This window comes from Oncorhynchus tshawytscha, linkage group LG22 (assembly GCF_018296145.1).
Source record: "Oncorhynchus tshawytscha isolate Ot180627B linkage group LG22, Otsh_v2.0, whole genome shotgun sequence".
Classification (NCBI taxonomy): domain Eukaryota; kingdom Metazoa; phylum Chordata; class Actinopteri; order Salmoniformes; family Salmonidae; genus Oncorhynchus; species Oncorhynchus tshawytscha.
In genome coordinates, this window is record NC_056450.1 from 46,034,402 (window position 1) to 46,050,937 (window position 16,536).

Below are 16,536 nucleotides of genomic sequence, written 5' to 3' on the forward strand. Positions count from 1 at the left end.
TGCCCGTCTCCGGAGTCTGACCAGAAGACCGCTTCGTTTCCCTCTTTTTCTGAGTCGTTTTTTTTTTTTTGGTCGCTGCATGTGATCCACTCGGTTACACTGGTTGTAAGGCAGAACACAGGATCCGCATCGCGAAAAACATATTCTTGGTCGTACTGATGGTGAGTTGACGCTGATCTTATATTCAGTAGTTCTTCTCGGCTGTATGTAAAGAAACCTAAGATGACCTGGGGTACTAGTGTAAGAAATAACACGTAAAAAAACAAAAAACTGCATAGTTTCCTAGGAACGCGAAGCGAGGCGGCCATCTCTGTCGGCGCCGGAAGTACTGTAGGTACTGTAAGTACTGGATATAGGTCTGTAACAGTTTGGGTCCAGGGTGTCACCCCCTTTGAAGAGGGGGATGACTGCGGCAGCTTTCCAATCCTTGGGGATCTCAGACGATATGAGAGGTTGAACAGGCTGGTAATAGGGGTTGCGACAATGGTGGCGGATAGTTTCAGAAATAGAGGGTCCAGATTGTCAAGCCCAGCTGATTTGTACGGGTCCAGGTTTTGCAGCTCTTTCAGAACATCTGCTATCTGGATTTGGGTCAAGGAGAACCTGGAGAGGCTTGGGCGAGTAGCTACGGGGGGGCGGAGCTCTTAGCCGAGGTTTGAGTAGCCAGGCGGAAGGAATGGCCAGCCGTTGAGAAATGCTTATTGAAGTTTTCGATAATCATGGATTTATCGGTGGTGACCGTGTTACCTAGCCTCAGTGCAGTGGGCAGCTGGGAGGAGGTGCTCTTGTTCTCCATGGACTTCACAGTGTCCCAGAACTTTTTGGAGTTGGAGCTACAGGATGCAAACTTCTGCCTGAAGAAGCTGGCCTTAGCTTTCCTGACTGACTGCGTGTATTGGTTCCTGACTTCCCCGAACAGTTGCATATCGCGGGGACTATTCGATGCTATTGCAGTCCGCCACAGGATATTTTTGTGCTGGTTGAGGGCAGTCAGGTCTGGAGTGAACCAAGGGCTGTATCTGTTCTTAGTTCTGCATTTTTTGAACGGAGCATGCTTATCTAAAATGGTGAGGAAGTTACTTTTAAAGAATGACCAGGCATCCTCAACTGACGGGATGAGGTCAATGTCCTTCCAGGATACCCGGGCCAGGTCGATTAGAAAGGCCTGCTCACAGAAGTGTTTTAGGGAGCGTTTGACAGTGATGAAGGGTGGTCGTTTGACTGCGGCTCCGTAGCGGATACAGGCAATGAGGCAGTGATTGCTGAGATCCTGGTTGAAGACAGCGGAGGTGTATTTGGAGGGCCAGTTGGTCAGGATGACGTCTATGAGGGTGCCCTTGTTTACAGATTTAAGGTTGTACCTGGTGGGTTCCTTGATGATTTGTGTGAGATTGAGGGCATCTAGCTTAGATTGTCGGACTGCCGAGGTGTTAAGCATATCCCAGTTTAGGTCACCTAACAGAACAAACTCTGAAGCTAGATGGGGGGGATCAATTCACAAATGCTGTCCAGGGCACAGCTGGGAGCTGTTCTTAATGCAACCGCTGTGTCTGATTTCAAAAAAGCTTTACGCCAAAAGCACATTATTCAATAATCTGAGAACAGCGTTCAGCCACAAAAGCAAGCCATACACTTACCCGCCAAATGGTATAGTCAACAAAAGTCATAAATAGCATTATAAATCTTCACTTACCTTTGCTGATCTTCATCAGAATGCACTCCCACTTCCACAAGAAATGTTCGATTACGTCCATATTTGTCCAAATACCTCAGTTTTGTTCGCGTTTAGTTCACTATTCTAAAGGCACAAAATCCAGACAAAGTCAAGAGTTCCTTTACAGTTTGTAGAAACATGTCAAACGATGTTTACAATCAATCCTTAGGGTCTTTTTATAATAAGTCTTCAATAATATTCCAACCGGACAATAGTGTATTCACTACAGAGGAAAAAGAAGGCACAGTGAGCCCGTGTGACTGTGCAGTAAACAACTGATGATTGGCCTCAGCCTAGTCCACTTGTTGAAACAGCTCTTATTTGACCACCTTTCACAATAGAAGCCTCAAACTTTCTAAAGACTGTTGACATCTGCTGGAATTCTTGGGAAGTGCAATCTGGCCCCATAGACACAGCGTATTGGATAGGCAATTACTTAAATGGAACTACAAACCTCAGATTTCCCTCTTCCTGGTTGGATTTTTCTCAGGTTTTTGCCTGCCATATGAGTTCTGTTATACTCAGACATCATTCAAACAGTTTTACAAACTTCAGAGTGTTTTCTATCCAATACTACTAATATGCATATATTAGCATCTGGGATGGAGTAGTAGGTAGTTTACTATGGGCACCTTGTTCATCCAAGCTACTCAATACTGTCCCCCTGTCACCAAGAAGTTAACAAAAAGAAAACTATACTATGGAACAAATATCAATTTAAAGAATGATCGTAAAAAGCTCTTGAGTAACTTATTAAATGAGATTCTAGGCAGAAAAACTCCATCCTTCAACTCGGCACCATCCTTCATTGATGCAGATCACCGTAACTTTCTGAAAAATGTCTGTTCATCTTTAATCGATTAACTGTGCAATCCCTGAGACTCAACCAAACACGCCTTTTACACTTTATTTACTACCGGTCTCTTTCTCCCCCCCGTAGGGAACCATATTCTCCCTGATGAGGACCTGGCTGCCTTCCATTGGAGCCTTTTAGGACCAGAACACCCCCTGGCCTCACTCAAGGTATAACCTCTCTCCTTTAACCCTTCCACTGGAATCTGACCTTTAACCCCTGACCTCTAACCCTCTAGGTGCGTGCCCACCAGTTGGTGCTGCCTCCCTGTGAGGTGGTTATCAAGGCGGTGTCTGACCTCTAACCCCTGATCTCTAATCCTCTAGGTGCGTGCCCACCAGTTGGTGCTGCCTCCCTGTGAGGTGGTTATCAAGGCGGTGTCTGAGTACGTCTCCTCCATTAAAGACCTGGGGAACCTCGACGCTGTTGCCAGGGACGTCTTCAACCAATCCCAGGTACACATTTAAATACTTTGTTTGGATCAAGAAATCACATTACTGTCCAGAAAGATTAAAATGTGTAGAACCTGTGGTCTAGTGCTAATGTCCTTGCTCTAGACACATGTACTCATCTCCCCACCGGAGACCGGGGTTCAATCCCCACTCCACCCTGTCTACCCGTCTGATTTCATAACTGTCTAGATAGGATACAGAAAGCACCTTCTCCATTCAGCTAGACTGACCATACCAGCTGAAACACAGCAGTACCTTCTCCAGACAGCTAGACTGACCATACCAGCTGAAACAGAGCAGTACCTTCTCCTCCATACAGCTAGACTGACCATACCAGCTGAAACAGAGCAGTACCTTCTACTCCATACAGCTAGACTGACCATACCAGCTGAACAGAGCAGTACCTTCTCCATACAGCTAGACTGACCATACCAGCTGAAACAAAGCAGTACCTTCTCCTCCATACAGCTAGACTGACCATACCAGCTGAAACAGAGCAGTACCTTCTCCATACAGCTAGACTGACCATACCAGCTGAAACAGAGCAGTATCCTGCTAGCTGCTTAGCCTTTGTCATATGCAGACTTGCAATCTATAGGCCATGTACCTTAAGTCAAGACTGCCAAATATCAGTACCACTGGCTTTCTGTCACCCCTCCTTCACATTCTCTCTAGTCTCGTATGGAGGATAAGGTGGAGCGTTTTAAGAAGGCTGTGGAGTATTTCTCATCTGCCTCTAAACCACGCCCACTCTCCATGGGACCCTCCCCCCACCTTTGTGAGTAACTCTGCCATTGGCTGAAGCCATCATACTCAAACCTCTCCTCGGGGACCTCCAGCAGTTCCATGTATTTGGTCTATTCCAGAGATGGCACACCTGATTGAACTTGTCAACTAATCTTCCAGCCCCTGACTAGTTGAATCAGGTGAGCTGGTCCTAACAACATTGAGACGTCTGAGGGTTCTTGAGTAGAGGACTGAGAAGCACTGGGCTAAGGCACCTGCCAGTCATATCTACTGTAGTCTGAAAACAAGTGCTTTTCCTCTGAAAGTGTTAGGCTTGCTTAACTGGATGTGTTCATTTGTCTTTCTGTGTGGTGCCAGGGTTTGGTCCGGCTCCTTTTGGCAGTCCTCCTGGCAACATGGGGGCAATGCAGCCTGGAAAGCACCAGGTAGGAGTCTCTGATGTCCCTTCAGAAAGTATTGATACACCTTTATTTATTCCTCATTTAGTTGTTACAACCGGAGTTAAACATTCATTCACAAATTCTCACCGATCTACACACAATACCCCATAATGACAAAGTAAAAACAAGTTTATAGAAATGTTTGTTCATTTATTGAAAACAAAATACAGATATCTAATTTACATAAGTATTCACACCCCTGAGTCAATACTTTGTAGAAGCACCTTTTGGTGGTGATTCCAGCTTTGAGTCTTCTTGGGTATGTCTATCAGCTTTGTACATCTGGATTTGCGGATTTTCTCAAGCTCTGTTAAGTTATATGGGGAGTGGCGGTGAACAGCAATCTTCAAGTCTTTCCACAGATTTTCAATGGGATTCAAGTCTGGGCTTTGGCTAGGCCATTCAAGGGCTTTATAGGAGCTATATTTAACATTGTTCTGAAGCTGTTCCAGCATTGCTTTGGCTGTATGCTTTGGGATCATTGTCCTGTTGGAACATATATCTTCACCCCAGTCTAAGGTCATTTGCACACTGAAGCAGGTTGTCATCAAGGATTTGCCTGTATTTGGCTCCATTAATTTCTCCTATCTTTACCAGTCCAAGTCCCTGATGCTGAAAAGCATCCCCCATAGCATGATGCTGCCACCACCATGCTTCACGGCAGGGATGATGTTAGACGGGTGATGAGCTGTGCCTGATTTCCTACAGAAATTTGCATTGAGTTTTTTACATTTTATTTTTGTCTTATCAGACTACAATCTTTTGCCTTATGCTTTAATTCTTTCACATGCCTTCACATGGCAGGCTGTCATGTACCTTTTTCTCAGGATAGACAGGCTTCTGTCTGGCCACTCTCCACTTAAATCCCAGAGACTGTTGTCCTTCAGACAGGTTTTTTTCCATCTCAGCCAAGGAACTCTGTCAGAGTGGTAATTGGGTTCTTGGTCATCTCCCTGACCAAGGTCCTTGCCCGTTTGGTCCGACAGCCAGCTCTAGGCAGTCTGGGTAAGAGCAACAACGACTCAGCCGTGAAATGGTAGGCCACACTAGCTCACAGAACGGGACTGCGTAGCACGTAAAGATTGTTGTTCCTTGGTTACAACACTCATTGAGTTCCAAACTGCAAAGCAGCACTAACTGTTCTTCGGGAGCTTCATGAAATGGTTTTCCATGGCAGAGCAGCTGCATACAAGCTAATGATCACCAGGCGCACCAGGCGCAATTCCAAGTGTTGGCTGGTGTGGCGTAAAGCTCACCGCCATTGGAAGCAGTGGAAACGTGTTCTATGGAGTGAATAATCACGCATCGCTATCTGGCAGTCGGACGGACGAATCTGGGTTTGGCGGATGCCAGGAGAACTCTACCTGCCCCAATGCATAATGCCCACTAAAGTTTGGAGGATGAGTAATGGTCTGGGGCTGTTTATCATGGTTTGGGCCCCTTAGTTCCAGTGAAGGGGATTTGATTTGAAATCTTAACGCATACAATTCTGTGCTTCCAAATTTGTGGCAACAGTTTGGGGGAAGGCCTTTTCCTGTTTCAGCATGACAATGCACCCGTGCACAAAGCGAGGTCCATACAGAAAAGGTTTGTCGATCATTGTGGAAGAACTTGACTGGCCTGCGCAGAGCCCTGAACTTAACACCCATCGAATCGGAACGCGACCTGCGAGCCAGGCCTAATTTCCCAACGTCTTTGCCGATCTCACTAATGCTTGTGGCTGAATGGAAGCAAGTCCCCACAGCAATGTTCCAACATCTAGTGGAAAACCTTCCCAGAAGAGTGGATGCTGTTTAGAACAGCTAAGGGGGAACCAACTCCATGTTAATGCCCATGAGATGTTCGATGGGCAGGTTTCCCCACATTTTTGGTCATGTAATGTAGATACGCCTCATCACAATTCTGTCTAGATCTATGGCCATTACCTTGGACTTCATGGTATGGTTTCTGCACGGTAAACTGTGGGATCTTAAATAAACCAGTGTTTTGCCATCTATTTTGTGAAGTGCACCAGTTCCCTCCTGCAACAAAGCACCCCCACAACATGATGCTGCCACCCCCGTGCTTCACGGTTGGGATGGAGTTCTTCAGCTTGCAAGCTTCCCCCTTTTTCCTACAAACATAATGATGGTCATTATGGCCAAACAGTTCTATTTTTGTTTTATCAGACCAGAGGACATTTCTCCAAAAAGTACCATCTTTGTCCCCATGTGCAGTTGCAACGGTAGTCTGGCTTTTTTATGGCGGTTTTGGAGCAGTGACTTCTTCCTTGCTGAGCGGCCTTTCAGGTTATGTTGATATAGGACTCGTTTTTACTGTGGATATAGATACTTTTGTACCCGTTTCCTCCAGCATCTTCACAAGGTCCTTTGCTGCTGTTCTGGGATTGATTTGCACTTTTCGCACCAAAGTATGTTCATCTCTAGGAGACAGAACAGTGTCCTTCCTGAACGGTATGACAGCTGCATGGTCCCATGGTGTTTATACTTGTGTACTATTGTTTGTACAGATGAACGTCATACCTTCAGGCATTTGGAAATTGCTCCAAGGATGAACCAGACTTGTGGAGGTCTGCTATTTTTTTTTCTGAGGTCTTGGCTGATTTCTTTTGATTTTCCCATAATGTCAAGCAAAGAGGCACTGAGTTTGAAGGTAGGCCTTGGAATACATCCACAGGTACACCTCTAATTGACTCAAATGATGTCAATTAGCCTATCAGAAGCTTCTAAAGCCATGACATCAGTTTCTGCAATTTTCCAAGCTGTTTAAAGGTACAGTCAACTTAGTGTATGTAAACTTCTGACCCACTGGAATTGTGATTCAATGAATTGTAAGTGAAATAATCTGTCTGTAAACAATTGTTGGAAAAATGACTTGTCATGAACAAAGTAGATGTCCTAACCGACTTGCCAAAACTATAGTTTGTTAACAAGACATTTGTGGAGTGGTTGAAAAATTAGTTTTAATGACTCCAGCCTAAGTGTATGTAAACTTCTGATATTCAACTGTATACTTGTGCTGGTGGGAACATGTCTTTGTTCAGCTGTCTGACCCTTTGGGTGAATAAACTTGGTTTGAGCTCTTGGTCGTCTGTCAGTTCTATGCCCTGTAGCACCAAACACTGCTAAATGAACTAGTGTAGCTACACCAGGGCGTAACATAAGGACAACTCAGAGTATGCTTTTCTGTTCTTCTGAAATAAACTACATTTTCTTCATATCATGTTTCTTTAGGCCTGTCTAAAATAAATAATGGACTTATTGTGAAGGTGTAGGCTATATTACATGGGATGCTATAAAGTCCATGGAGAACAAAAGCACCTCCTCCCAGCTGCCCACTGCACTGAGGCTAGAGAACACTGTCACCACTGATAAATCTGCGATAATTGATCATTTCAATACGCATTTTTCTATGGCTGGCCATGTTTTATGTCGTACTGCTTTGCTTTACCTTGGCCAGGTCGCAGTTGTAAATGAGAACTTGTTCTCAACTGGCCTACCTGGTTAAATAAAGGTGAAATAAAAAAGATAATTTCGTGACCGCCCTAGTTCTGACTGAGCTCAATCGTCTGACTGTTTCTGTGGTTTCATACAAACTTTGAGAAATAACAATGAGTGCCCACAATGTGTTTTGTGCATGAAGTGCTTTAGTCATGAATCTCTCAAAAAGAACAAATTAAAACATACCCTGACCAAACATCAACAGCATGATGCTAAACCCAGGGAGTTCTTTGAGGACAGGGCAGAATGCTTCAGGAAACAGGGCTTCAGGAAACAGGGCTTCAGGAAACAGGGCTTCAGGAAACAGGGCTTTGACAGTGGACAAGTTAGACAGCTATCAAGGCTTTGTTGTCACTTAATAACAGGTGATGATCAGCAGAAATAAGGGAGTACTATCTCTCCTAGTAGTGTTTCTCTTTCAAACAATCCCCTTGAACACAGCTAATAGCTAGCTAGCTATTGTTAGCCGTAGCTAGCTAATTAACAGTACATATGAAGATGTACAATCAGCCCTACTGTGCATTTTACTGGATAAATGTTTGTTGAAAACAAGTCTGTTGGAACTGTTAATGGAATAAACTAATTGAAATAAGATGTTTTTTGAGGCAAACACTTTCACACAGTTCTGGGTTGTTCATCTACAGCAGGAAGCGGTCTCCTGCCTGACTGAGAAAGCAGTAGATGTTCTGATCCAGTTTGGCACCACATAATGTGAGTCAGGGTTCTCAACTCTGGAATACTTTAAAAAAAAACAAGTACAGAAACAGACTCAATACCAATGACCAATGACCTCAGGGTTGCACGGTCTCAAACTGAGCCCAGAATAGACCTGCTTGTTGAAAAGTTCAACCAGCCACACACTTCATTAGGACTGTGTGTGTTCTGTTATACATCTGTGTGACGTGATGAATACGTATTTTTCTAGCTCAGAATGAAAATTATTTGTGGTATTTTAACAGCAACAATTCGAACCTAAACAGATATGTCAGTGTGTTTAATGGGGAAAAATAAACATGAATTGCTATATACAGTATATGGGTATTACATTGCCCTTATGTCAGCCTAAAACAAATTATATTGTAATGTAGCATATTTATGAATAGTTGCATGTTTTCATAAGCTTGGGTCCTAGAAAAACACATTTTTATTTAGGTCCCAGGCTGAAAAAGTTTAAGAATCCCTGAGCTAAGTGGATGGGTCACTATTGTCTAGACATGTACACATGTTCATGAAATACAATAGATGCCTGTAATCACCCCCCCCCAGACACATCTAGCAAGGAGCAACAATAAATTAACAGTAGCGAGGCTATATAAAGGGGGTTCCGGTACAGAGTCAATGTGTCCCTGGTTAGTCGAGGTAATATGTAGGTAGGCGTAAAGTGACTATGCATAGATAATAAACAGAGTAGCAGCAGTGTAAAAAAAAAAAATTGGGGGTGTGGACAATGCAAATAGTCCGGGTAGCCATTGTATTAGCTGTTCAGGAGTCTTGTGGCTTGGGGGTAGAAGCTGTTTGGACCTAGACTTGGTTCTCCAGTACCACTTGCTGTGCGGTAGCAGAGAGCACAGTCTATGACTAGGGCGGCGGAGTCTTTGGCAATTTTTTTTGGCCTTCTTCTGACACCGCCTGGTATATAGGTCCTGGATGGCAGGAAGCTTGACCCCAGTGAGGTACTGGACCATACGCACTACCCTCTGTAATGCCTTGTGGTCGGAGGCCAAGCAGTTGCCTTACCAGGCGGTGATACAACCAGTCTCAGGATGCTCTCCATGTTGCAGCTGAATAACTTTTTGAGGATCTGGGGAACCATGCCAAATCTTTTCAGTGTCAGGAGGGGGAATAGTTGTGGTCATGCCCTCTTCACGACTGTCTTTGTGTGTTTGGACGATGATAGTTTGTTGATGTGGACACCAAGGAACTTGAAACTCGGACTGATTTGTCAACAGCACCTGCTAATTTCAGGGCATCATTGTTGTTGAGAAAAGTGGCAACTTTTTCAGTTCTCGATGGCTAAGGTTCTATCGTTCCAAAACGCTGTGGTAGAAAGGACTATCAACACATACTGAGCAGCTCACGTTATCAACTGAAGCATGCGACATGGCAGACCAATCCAAACACTTCTCCCAGCATGTCCAGCCCATCCATTAGCTCAGCCAAAGTCTTTTTCTGTGGCTAAACCAACTAGGCTCGAATTTAACAATTGTATTTCTTATTTACAGTTTGAATAGAACTTTAAGGCAGAAAGTTCACATGTTCTAGAAGGCATTTCTGCCAAAAAAGCTTTTTCATTAGAAACAAAATTGCCTGTCCTGTGTGATGTGCAAAATATGACTAGTTTCCTGAAACGGGTCTCTCGCTCGCACGCGGTCGCACTCTCTCTCTGTGGGTGTTTTTCAAAATGCATACTTGGCGAATCGGAACACGGGAGGGTTGGAGTAAAAGTCCAAATCAAAGTATGTGAGACGGAGCACGGAGGGCACTTTTCGAATGCGTGCTCTTGTTTGTACATATTTTTAAGCATGCATCGATGCATGCCTAATGCATTTAAAAAGTTATGCTAATATTCTTGAAATCAACGGTGGCCATTATTTGAGCTGAAGTGAGAGAAAATACACTCCAACCTGGGAATGAAATGTTTCCTGTTCATATCTCATATCTCGCCTCACTACACTATTTGATCTTGATACATTAATAAATACATTCGGTGTTAATTTTGGCATGGTTACCTGCCTACAATACCCACTGTAGTGTGTGTAGGTCATAAGCCCAAGGTAAATCATTAGAGCTAACTGGCTAGCTACTACTGTTAGCGAGCCCGATGGCCATGAAGAATCTACTGTACCTTGCGTTACATTAGTTTTAGAAATTTTTTCCTGTTTAACTAGCTAGCTGGCTTACGATTACGGTTCATATATCTAGCTAATAATTATGAAGTAAAATGTTAGATGTTTGTATATCTTGTTTTGTCTATTGTTTGCATTGTCCTGGCTGCTAGAAGGGTCAGTGAATGGGGAGGTGCAGCGTGAGGTAATACAGTAGGGGAGTGCTGCTCAGCGTGAGGTAATACAGTAGGGGAGTGCTGCTCAGCGTGAGGTAATACAGTAGGGGAGGTGCAGCGTGAGGTAATACAGTAGGGGAGTGCTGCTCAGCGTGAGGTAATACAGTAGGGGAGTGCTGCTCAGCGTGAGGTAATACAGTAGGGGAGTGCTGCTCAGCGTGAGGTAATACAGTAGGGGAGTGCTGCTCAGCGTGAGGTAATACAGTAGGGGAGGTGCAGCGTGAGGTAATACAGTAGGGGGAGTGCTGCTCAGCGTGAGGTAATACAGTAGGGGAGTGCTGCTCAGCGTGAGGTAATACAGTAGGGGAGGTGCAGCGTGAGGTAATACAGTAGGGGGAGTGCTGCTCAGGGTGAGGTAATACAGTAGGAGGAGTGCTGCTCAGCGTGAGGTAATACAGTAGGGGAGTGCTGCTCAGCGTGAGGTAATACAGTAGGGGGAGTGCTGCTCAGCGTGAGGTAATACAGTAGGGGAGTGCTGCTCAGCGTGAGGTAATACAGTAGGGGAGTGATGAGGTAATACAGTAGGGGGAGTGCTGCTCAGCATGAGGTAATACAGTCGGGGAGTGCTGAGGTAATACAGTAGGGGAGTGCTGAGGTAATGCAGTAGGGGGAGTGCTGCTCAGCGTGAGGTAATACAGTAGAGGGGAGTGCTGCTCAGCGTGAGGTAATACAGTAGAGGGAGTGCTGCTCAGCGTGGGGTAATACAGTAGAGGGGAGTGCTGAGGTAATACAGTAGGGGGGGAGTGCTGCTCAGCGTGCGGTAATACAGTAGGGGGGAGTGCTGCCATTCACCTTCCGGCGCCGACAGAGATGGCCGCCTCGCTTCGCGTTCCTAGGAAACTATGCAGTTTTTTGTTTTTTTACGTGTTATTTCTTACACTAGTACCCCAGGTCATCTTAGGTTTCTTTACATACAGCCGAGAAGAACTACTGAATATAAGATCAGCGTCAACTCACCATCAGTACGACCAAGAATATGTTTTTCGCGATGCGGATCCTGTGTTCTGCCTTACAACCAGTGTAACCGAGTGGATCACATGCAGCGACCAAAAAAAAAAACGACTCAGAAAAAGAGGGAAACGAAGCGGTCTTCTGGTCAGACTCCGGAGACGGGCACATCGTGCACCACTCCCTAGCATTCTTCTTGCCAATGTCCAGTCTCTTGACAACAAGGTTGATGAAATCCGAGCAAGGGTAGCATTCCAGAGGGACATCAGAGACTGTAACGTTCTTTGCTTCACGGAAACATGGCTCACTGGAGAGACGCAATCCGAAGCGGTGCAGCCAGCGGGTTTCTCCACGCATCGCGCCGACAGAAACAAACATCTTTCTGGTAAGAAGACGGGCGGGGGCGTATGTCTTATGGCCAACGTGACATGGTGTGATGAAAGAAACATACAGGAACTCAAATCCTTCTGTTCACCTGATTTAGAATTCCTCACAATCAAATGTAGACCGCATTATCTACCAAGAGAATTCTCTTCGATTATAATCACAGCCGTATATATCCCCCCCAAGCAGACACATCGATGGTTCTGAACAAACTTTATTTAACTCTCTGCAAACTGGAAACGATTTATCCGGAGGCTGCATTCATTGTAGCTGGGGATTTTAACAAGGCTAATCTGAAAACAAGACTCCCTAAATTTTATCAGCATATCGATTGCGCAACCAGGGGTGGAAAGACCTTGGATCATTGTTACTCTAACTTCCGCGACGCATATAAGGCCCTGCCCCGCCCCCTTTCGGAAAAGCTGACCACGACTCCATTTTGTTGATCCCTGCCTACAGACAGAAACTAAAACAAGAAGCTCCCACGCTGAGGTCTGTTCAACGCTGGTCCGACCAAGCTGACTCCACACTCCAAGACTGCTTCCATCACGTGGACTGGGAGATGTTTCGTATTGCGTCAGACAACAACATTGACGAATACGCTGATACGGTGTGCGAGTTCATTAGAACGTGCGTTGAAGATGTCGTTCCCATAGCAACGATTAAAACATTCCCTAACCAGAAACCGTGGATTGATGGCAGCATTCGTGTGAAACTGAAGGCACGAACCACTGCTTTTAATCAGGGCAAGGTGTCTGGTAACATGACTGAATACAAACAGTGCAGCTATTCCCTCCGCAAGGCTATCAAACAAGCTAAGCGCCAGTACAGAGACAAAGTAGAATCTCAATTCAACGGCTCAGACACAAGAGGTATGTGGCAGGGTCTACAGTCAATCACGGACTACAGGAAGAAACCCAGCCCAGTCACGGACCAGGATGTCTTGCTCCCAGGCAGACTAAATAACTTTTTGCCCGCTTTGAGGACAATACAGTGCCACTGACACGGCCTGCAACGGAAACATGCGGTCTCTCCTTCACTGCAGCCGAAGTGAGTAAGACATTTAAACGTGTTAACCCTCGCAAGGCTGCAGGCCCAGACGGCATCCCCAGCCGCGCCCTCAGAGCATGCGCAGACCAGCTGGCCGGTGTGTTTACGGACATATTCAATCAATCCCTATACCAGTCTGCTGTTCCCACATGCTTCAAGAGGGCCACCATTGTTCCTGTTCCCAAGAAAGCTAAGGTAACTGAGCTAAACGACTACCGCCCGTAGCACTCACATCCGTCATCATGAAGTGCTTTGAGAGACTAGTCAGGACCATATCACCTCCACCCTACCTGACACCCTTGACCCACTCCAATTTGCTTACCGCCCAAGTAGGTCCACAGACGATGCAATCTCAACCACACTGCACACTGCCCTAACCCATCTGGACAAGAGGAATACCTATGTGAGAATGCTGTTCATCGACTACAGCTCGGCATTCAACACCATAGTACCCTCCAAGCTCGTCATCAAGCTCGAGACCCTGGGTCTCGACCCCGCCCTGTGCAACTGGGTACTGGACTTCCTGACGGGCCGCCCCCAGGTGGTGAGGGTAGGCAACAACATCTCCTCCCCGCTGATCCTCAACACTGGGGCCCCACAAGGGTGCGTTCTGAGCCCTCTCCTGTACTCCCTGTTCACCCACGACTGCGTGGCCATGCACGCCTCCAACTCAATCATCAAGTTTGCGGACGACACAACAGTGGTAGGCTTGATTACCAACAACGACGAGACGGCCTACAGGGAGGAGGTGAGGGCCCTCGGAGGTGGTGTCAGGAAAATAACCTCACACTCAACGTCAACAAAACTAAGGAGATGATTGTGGACTTCAGGAAACAGCAGAGGGAACACCCCCATCCACATCGATGGAACAGTAGTGGAGAGGGTAGCAAGTTTTAAGTTCCTCGGCATACACATCACAGACAAACTGAATTGGTCCACTCACACAGACAGCATCGTGAGGAAGGCGCAGCAGCGCCTCTTCAACCTCAGGAGGCTGAAGAAATTCGGCTTGTCACCAAAAGCACTCACAAACTTCTACAGATGCACAATCGAGAGCATCCTGGCGGGCTCTATCACCGCCTGGTATGGCAACTGCACCGCCCTCAACCGTAAGGCTCTCCAGAGGGTAGTGAGGTCTGCACAACGCATCACCGGGGGCAAACAACTGCCCTCCAGGACACCTACACCACCCGATGCTACAGGAAGGCCATAAAGATCATCAAGGACATCAACCACCCGAGCCACTGCCTGTTCACCCCGCTGCCATCCAGAAGGCGAGGTCAGTACAGGTGCATCAAAGCTGGGACCGAGAGACTGAAAAACAGCTTCTATCTCAAGGCCATCAGACTGTTAAACAGCCACCACTAACATTGAGTGGCTACTGCCAACACACTGTCAATGACACTGACTCTACTCCAGCCACTTTAATCATGGGAATTGATGGGAAATGATGTAAATATATCACTAGCCACTTTAAACAATGCTACCTTATATAATGTTACTTACCCTACATTGTTCATCTCATATGCATACGTTGATACTGTACTCTATATCATCGACTGCATCCTTATGTAATACATGTATCACTAGCCACTTTAACTATGCCACTTGGTTTACATACTTATCTCATATGTATATACTGTACTCGATATCATCTACTGTATCTTGCCTATGCTGCTCTGTACCATCACTCATTCATATATCCTTATGTACATATTCTTTATCCCCTTACACTGTGTATGACAGTAGTTTTTTTTGGAATTGTTAGTTAGATTACTTGCTCGTTATTACTGCATTGTCGGAACTAGAAGCACAAGCATTTCGCTACACTCGCATTAACATCTGCTAACCATGTGTATGTGACAAATAAAATTTGATTTGATTTGCTCAGCGTGAGGTAATACAGGAGAGGGGAGTGCTGCTCAGCATGAGGTAATACAGTAGGGGGGAGTGCTGAGGTAATACAGTAGAGGGGAGTGCTGCTCAGCGTGAGGTAATACAGTAGGGGGAGTGCTGCTCAGCATGAGTAATACAGTAGGGGAGTGCTGCTCAGCAGTGAGGTAATACAGGGGAGTGCTGAGGTAATACAGTAGAGGGGAGTGCTGCTCAGCGTGAGGTAATACAGTAGGGGAGTGCTGCTCAGCGTGAGGTAATACAGTAGGGGAGCGATTCTCAGCGTGAGGTAATACAGTAGGGGGGGGAGTGCTGCTCAGCGTGAGGTAATACAGTATGGGGAGTGCTGCTCAGCGTGAGAGGTAATACAGTAGGGGGAGTGATGCTCAGCGTGAGGTAATACAGTAGGGGGAGTGCTGAGGTAATACAGTAGGGGAGTGCTGAGGTAATACAGTAGGGGAGTGCTGCTCAGTGTGAGGTAATACAGTAGGGGAGTGCTGCTCAGCGTGAGGTAATACAGTAGTGGGGAGTGGTTTTCAGCGTGAGGTAATACAGTAGGGGAGTACTGCTCAGCGTGAGGAAATACAGTAGTGGGGAGTGCTGCTCAGCGTGAGGTAATACAGTAGAGGGGAGTGCTGCTCAGCATGAGGTAATACAGTAGTGGGGAGCGGTTCTCAGCGTGAGGTAATACAGTAGGGGGAGTACTGCTCAGCGTGAGGCGTGAGGTATTACAGTAGAGGGGAGTACTGCTCAGCGTGAGGCGTGAGGTAATACAGTAGTGGGGAGTGCTGCTCAGCATGAGGTAATACAGTAGTGGGGAGTGCTGCTCAGCGTGAGGTAATACAGTAGGGGGAGTGCTGCTCAGCGTGAGGTAATACAGTAGGGGAGTGCTGCTCAGCGTGAGGTAATACAGTAGGGGAGTGCTGCTCAGCGTGAGGTAATACAGTAGGGGAGTGCTGCTCAGCGTGAGGTAATACAGTAGGGGAGTGCTGCTCAGCGTGAGGTAATACAGTAGGGGAGTGATGAGGTAATACAGTAGGGGGAGTGCTGCTCAGCATGAGGTAATATAGTCGGGGGAGTGCTGAGGTAATACAGTAGGGGAGTGCTGAGGTAATGCAGTAGGGGAGTGCTGCTCAGCGTGAGGTAATACAGTAGAGGGGAGTGCTGAGGTAATACAGTAGGGGGAGTGCTGCTCAGCGTGCGGTAATACAGTAGGGGAGTGCTGCTCAGCGTGAGGTAATACAGGAGAGGGGAGTGCTGAGGTAATACAGTAGAGGGGAGTGCTGCTCAGCTTGAGGTAATACAGTAGGGGAGTACTGCTCAGCATGAGGTAATACAGTAGGGGGGAGTGCTGAGGTAATACAGTAGAGGGGAGTGCTGCTCAGCGTGAGGTAATACAGTAGGGGGAGTGCTGCTCAGCATGAGGTAATACAGTAGGGGGAGTGCTGAGGTAATACAGTAGAGGGAGTGCTGCTCAGCGTGAGGTAATACAGT

The 16,536-nt window shown here is 46.3% G+C and overlaps 1 protein-coding gene across 1 annotated transcript in view; it reads left to right on the forward strand.

Moving 5' to 3' along the window:
- Positions 1-16,536, forward strand: part of LOC112222422 (constitutive coactivator of PPAR-gamma-like protein 2) — a 130,521-nt gene that overhangs the window by 16,579 nt on the left and 97,406 nt on the right. Inside the window, exons 3-6 of the mRNA XM_042304355.1 lie at positions 2,655-2,737; positions 2,894-3,022; positions 3,695-3,797; positions 4,124-4,191. Of these exons, the coding sequence (XP_042160289.1) occupies positions 2,655-2,737; positions 2,894-3,022; positions 3,695-3,797; positions 4,124-4,191 (383 nt within the window). The remainder of the gene's footprint in view (positions 1-2,654; positions 2,738-2,893; positions 3,023-3,694; positions 3,798-4,123; positions 4,192-16,536) is intronic.